Raw genomic sequence first — 6,139 nt, forward strand, 5'->3', positions numbered from 1 at the left:
AGTCCTTTATCCCCTCCGAGGATATTCTGCCGGGGCTATAGGGGGGACTGGGGGCTCCCGGAGGTGCTCCGGGGCCACCCCCCCTGAGCCCCGCTCCCCACTTCCAGCTGATCACGGAGCAAGCCGATATCCCGCTGCCGCGGGGCGCCGAGGTGAAGGGCAAGTGCGGCACCAACGAGTCGGAGCTGGAGATCTCCTGGCTGGAGCAAGCGTACACCCTCAAACTCTTCTTCCTGAAGGTACGGGGCTCCCCCCGCACGCCCGGGAGCTGGGGGGTGGTGGGTGGGTGTGCAGGGCGGTATTGCGGGGGTGCTGACCGGCTCTGTCTCGGCAGGAGGGACACAACACGTCCCGGGGGCTGGAGGCGTTCTGGAGGCTCAGCCGGATCCAGTTCACCTACGACACCACCGAGCGCACCTACTTCAAGGGCGCCGTCAGCCGTAAGCGCCCCGGGGGGACGGGATTTAAAGCACATCCCTGGGGGTTGGAGAGTGTGGAGCCGGTGGGGGGGACGGAGGGGGACAGACGCCCCGCGGGTGCTCGCCTAAATGCAGTTTAATAGGGAAAAAAGAAATCCCAGACCCTCCCGACAAAGCCGGGACCAGGTGGCAGTTTTAAACCCTGTATTTATTAATTCCTCTTCCTCCCCCGCTTCTTATTCTTGGTTCTTGTTTTTAATCACCGCAGTTGCGGCATGAGCGGGAGCCCGTTTGCTGCGGGACCCGGGGCCCAAGGGGGTGGGCAGTGGGGCAATGGTCTCCCTGGTCTGGAAAAATTTGTCCCCTTTCCAGCAGAAGATGTTTTTTAAGGTTAATTATCTCCTCAGTTCTAATGATGGTTGAATGGGTGGGAAATCAGTGGTTTCCCAAGACAGGGATGAGATCGACATCAGTATCTATACCCCTGCAAGCCTCCACACCCAACAGCCTCCAGTTTTCTCACTGGGTTTCCTTTCTTTAGGTTTTTGTTTTCTTTTTATCTTGTTTCTGCCCAGAAATCAGTTGTCTTGTATTGAAAATTGAAATGCTGTTGTTTGCAAGTTGTTCTTCTGCAAGATTTTCAAACTCCAGTGAATGGTGCGTTAAGAGTTTGTGGCATAAGACACACTGGATGTGGAGCTATTTTTCCCCACTGGTGTTTCTACTGTGTGTGTCCCCAAAACACAGTGATGGCCATGCCTCATCACCCTCCACAAATGCAAAGTGCTGATTACCTTTCTGTGCTGCTAGTGGGGAACAAAGGGCTGCGGAAGAGCGAGAGGTGGAAGGCATCCTCATTCCATCTCGCTGAGCCGCATTCGGCCTTCATTTTTAAAACGGGCATGATGCAATGGGAAAATATTTTCTTATAATCTATATTTGCGTGAAATGGTCATACCGTATTTTCAGGAAAACTGTTACGGCCTGTTTTGTTTTGTAGTGAGGTCCTCAAATTGTGTTGCTCTTTCACACCTGAATTCAGAGCCCAAGCGCTGCCGCAGGAATTGCTGTAGGGAGTACGAGTGCAGTCTGAGGCTGAAACCTGCATGCACGTCAATAGAAACCATTCCTCTGACTTTATGGACTTCAGGTCCTGTGACATGAGCGTAGCTGTCAGCGGCAGAGCCAGCTCTCCCCTTTGTGGCAGCAGGACCACACGCCGCAGGCATCCATTCCTGCTTGCGGGCAGGCAATCCCAGTGCAGAGACCGCCCTGGCGATGTGGGGGTGCCATGCTGAAAGCATGGTCCCACCCCAGGAGAAAATGCTGCTTTAAGAGCAGTGGAGCGTGCGGCCGCCGCATTGCACACCGCCTGCGTACCCTTGTGTTCAGTTCATTAGCTTAGTTAATAAAGTCACGTCAGTCCCCCAGAGACGGGACCTGACCTCTGGTGTTTCTACCCCTTGGCCAGTCGGGAAGCACACGGCCAGCTCGCACCGGCTGTCTGCCCTGGTCACTCCAGCTGGGAAGTCCTACGAGTGCCAGGCACAGCAGACCATCTCCCTCGTCTCCAGCGACCACCAGAAGTCTGTGCAGCTCTTGCTGTCGGAAGTGCGTGTCCAGCCCTTCGACATCACCGCGGATTTTGTCTTCAGTGAAGGTAAGATGCAGGGTGAAGGCATATCCTGCATCCCCGAGATGCTGCTGCCGCCATGGCCTTGGGGGTTTTGCAATGTACTGAGGGAATTTGGATCCTGCTTTATCAGAGCACCTTTCCCTCCCTCCAGTGAGTTGTCAGTGCTCCCTGCGGTCATTCCAAACCCATTCCCTACCTCTGTGGTCCCCCATAAGCCTTTACAAATTCAGCCCAGCTGTTGTTTGGTCAAAACATGGGCTATCAGTGCATGTACAGTGGCTTCTGCAAGGGCTTGCCTAGCTAGGTTGCCAGCAAGCCTCAGAACTGCCTGGTCCCTGGGGAGCCCTGCAAGCCTTAGGTGTCTCTGCAGCACGGAAGGTGCTTCAGTGCAGCTCCAGGGGCTTTTTAGGGCCACTGCACACTGAGGAAAGCTCGGGGCTGCAGCGGGAGGAAGCGGTTGCCATACACGTTACTGACTTCAGTTTGATTAATGCTCATTGCAAGGGTGAAGGAAGTGTAGCGTGGACTTCAGTGAGGTGCCTTGTGTGCCAAACACATGGAATGCTGTTCCTCCTCTTTAATGTTAATTGTGGATAAAAGAAAATGTATGTTAGCACATGCAGTTCATATCAAAGAGTTACACTGTAGTCAGCAGCAGTACTGCCATGGGGCAGAATTCCTGGAGATCTTGCCTGCCTTTATCCTGAGGAACCCATGGTGCTCCTCCTCCCTGACTTCCCCCCGCCTTTTCCAAAAAGTTGAATGAGGGAGTGTAAACATGCTTACCTGAATTAGGGCTTCAAGACTAGTCCCCTTCTTGTAGAGCCATCTTGGCAAATTAGTTAACTCTATTATTGTAGCAAGATGCAAATAAAATTTGTAATAGCTGAATCTTTTAATAATGAGTTAGAAAATGGTGGTGTTATTTTCAAGCCTAGCATTAAAAATGTGGGGCTTTATTATTTTGCGTGTGGGAAATATTTTAGAATACAATAAAAAAACCAGCTCTGACTATGGAGCCTAGCACTTAGGCTCGTGACTCACATTGCTCTAACTGATGTAGTAAATACATGCTATTATGTACACTGGCTCTGGCAGAGCTCTGCGTGGCTGCATTACTCACGGCAAGGCCAGCGTACTACGGAGTAGGTTTTATCCGTAGGCACAAATAATTGTTTTTTTTTCTTTTCTCTCGAAGTAGTACCATATTTTGTGTAGGTTACAGGGAGAAAAAGGTAGAATGTAATAGTTTTCTCTCATTTTTTGTTGGCACATCTTCATCCCCTCCCTCCTGCTGTGGACCCAGACTTTCTGCACTCGGGTTTTGGCTGGGCAGACCTTGGAGGCCGAGAAGGGCGTATTTAAAATATGCATGTCTGGACTCAGTTTTAGCTGCCGTGTCCCTGTGATACCAAACTTGTCAAGTCCGAGAGCTCACAGTTTGAACAACCAAACTCAGGGTGTGTTGCCAAAGGGGGACCACCTGCCTTTTTCATTATATGCTCTTTCGTATTGGGCAGTAAATTTGGTTTGGGTTGATTTTGTCCTGTGTTGTTGTTGGGTTTGTTTTGTTTTGTTTTTTTCCAGGACACAAGGAGACTCCAGTTGGTTCAGCAATCTTTAAACATGTGGGGAATTCTTCCTTCTTAGGAAAGCATGATTTCTCTCTTTGTCAAGCTTTCTCTTTTTTGTTGTTGCGCTTGTTATTCAATGATACTTCTTTTTGTTGAATTGCACTGGAAGTTAAATAGCAAAGAGCACCTGGAGAGGATGGTCAGAAATGCCTGAGAGGTCATTTATCAATGAAGCTTCACACAGGGCTCTGCCACTTCTCCCAGCGGCATGTCCCCACCAGCCCCGCGGACCAGCGTGTCCTCGGCACATCCATGGCAAAACATGATCCTTTGTGGGGTCTGAGATTCACTGCCAATCTTAAATTACAGTAATTAGCCTTCTCCTTTTTGGTTCATTAATTTCTCATTAGGTAAAATTCCTATTAATTATGAACAAGGTACAGAACACTTTAAAATATTTTAGAATAGAGAAAGAGACCTGGTAGAGCAGAAGAATTGCCGAGACGCAGGAGGGTCAGGGCCCTTTTACCACAAAGAAAGAGGGGAAAGGTTTTGTCATTAGTCCTGACACTGTCCTGTCTGGGATAGATTAAAAAGCTTGTAGGGAGTGATTGAATTGGTTTTATTTTTTTGAATGCTTCAACTCATATTCTAGAATATCTTTTTTTCTTTTTAAGACACTGCTTCCAACCCTCACATACATATATATATATATACACACATACATATATAAAAAGATACATAAATAGATATATTTACCCTTTTCAATACAGAAGCAGCAGAATATTTTTTTCATTTGGAGCTTGAGAAATTTAATTTATTTTAATAGGGGAAAAACGTATGTACATTTTTCAGCTTAAGAGAGCTGGATCGAGAGGGTGTGAGGAGAACACTTAAATTGGTGAAAGGACCCTGCAGAAATTGTCAGGTCTTTTGATTTTAATGACAGTAATGCGAAATACTAATACAAAGAGATGCAAAGGCTGAGAATTGGGGACCAGAATCCTGGGAGGTCTCATCTCCCTCTGAGCACCACAAGGTTCTTAAGGGACCTTGTCACCAAGTAGCTCCTCTTTGCAAGCTATGTGGTATTTTAAAAAAGCACCCAGTCTTTTTTTTTTTTTAAGCTAATTGCTTATAAACGCCCATCTCAAAAATCTATCGTATCCTGCCAGACACGACCAGGCTGTTTTTCCATCCCTTGGAACAACCCCTGCACTGGTCCTCAGCCTTGCAGTCGTGACTGCGGGAAACCGCTGGTTTTTTTTTTTCTTTTTGCCGTGCTGCTATTTGTTCTGCAGAAGGATGCTGAAACAAGAAAATGGGCCTGTTGGGTGGTTTCCTAGCCTAGTACTGAAATTGGACGAGCACTCACCATAGAAACGGTACATGAGCCTGGGTGCTGCGCGGTGTCGGAGGAAGCGCAGCACAAAAGAACAATGAGGAAGGTACCTAAATGCCTCCTTTGTGTCCGCCTGCAGTCTTTGTTCCCTGGGACCGGGGCGGTGGGGTGGCACAACCCGGGCTCAGGGGAGGGGTGACCCCGCAGGGTTCGGGATGCAGCAAAACTCCATCAACTTTTCAAATAGTTACAATTCTCAGGGACCTTTTTGCTTTCCTGAACTGAGGGTAGAACCCAGCGGTTTGGGCAAATGCTGAGAGCCCTGTGACCTGGAGCTTGGGAAAATCTGGTGGAAAGGGCTATTTTCCTGCAGAAGGTGTTGATTTCAAATACATAGCAGTTCCCTGTGCAACGGTCTTTCATTTGCCATGCATCAAGCAGCCCACCTGCCCTCACTGTGCTTGATGGGGTTGGGTGTCTGAATTTGTGTCTGCCGTGGACTTTATGCAAACCCTTTTTCCTTCCCTCCTCTCCCTTTCCATTTTCCTTTGCTGATAGACCAGGGATGATACCCGTTACCTACCTTCCCATGGCGGTGTGGACCTCAGTGCCTGTGCAATGCTTTGAGCTCTTGAGGTGACAAATGCTGTATAAATGTTAAAGTACGTTGTTACAAGTGTGAAAATATTTTTATCTGTGGTAAAATGATGTGGTTTAACATTGAATTAATGTTAGAATACACAATTCATCCACCTCGCAGTTAGCATCTGGAGAGCCTTAGTTTCACTGTAAATGTGTTTGTGCTTAGCACTTGCCTGTGCCTCCGTGCTGGCATTCCCATTCCGCCTTTGCCCTCCGAAGAGCCCAAACTTTGGTGAACTGCTCCAAAAGGAGAAATTGGATGTGTGTGGCGAGGAGGTGGTGTTGGTGAGGCAGGAGGTGGCGGCTCTGCAAGGCTGCCTTCGCTGCTGGGGCAGGGTGCAGCAGGGTGCAGTGGGGAGAGAGCATGCTTGCGTGGTTTGTGGTTGTGCTGCTGCAGACTCCGAGCTTTGAATCGGTGTGTTTTGTTGGTGGGATTTTTTGGATTGGTTTTTTTTTTTTTTCCTGTGGGCTTTTTTTTTTTTTTTTTTTTTTTTATTCTTTTTTGAAAGTTTTAGGGAAAAAAAAT

At 48.3% G+C, this 6,139-nt stretch overlaps 1 protein-coding gene across 1 annotated transcript in view; it reads left to right on the top strand.

Moving 5' to 3' along the window:
* LAMP5 (lysosomal associated membrane protein family member 5) overlaps positions 1–6,139 on the top strand; it is a 15,513-nt gene that overhangs the window by 5,610 nt on the left and 3,764 nt on the right. The window contains exons 7-9 of the mRNA XM_014966324.1: positions 108–239; positions 335–440; positions 1,891–2,079. Of these exons, the coding sequence (XP_014821810.1) occupies positions 108–239; positions 335–440; positions 1,891–2,079 (427 nt within the window). The remainder of the gene's footprint in view (positions 1–107; positions 240–334; positions 441–1,890; positions 2,080–6,139) is intronic.

Source organism: Calidris pugnax, unplaced genomic scaffold (genome assembly GCF_001431845.1).
Source record: "Calidris pugnax isolate Ruff unplaced genomic scaffold, ASM143184v1 scaffold31, whole genome shotgun sequence".
Classification (NCBI taxonomy): Eukaryota; Metazoa; Chordata; class Aves; order Charadriiformes; family Scolopacidae; genus Calidris; species Calidris pugnax.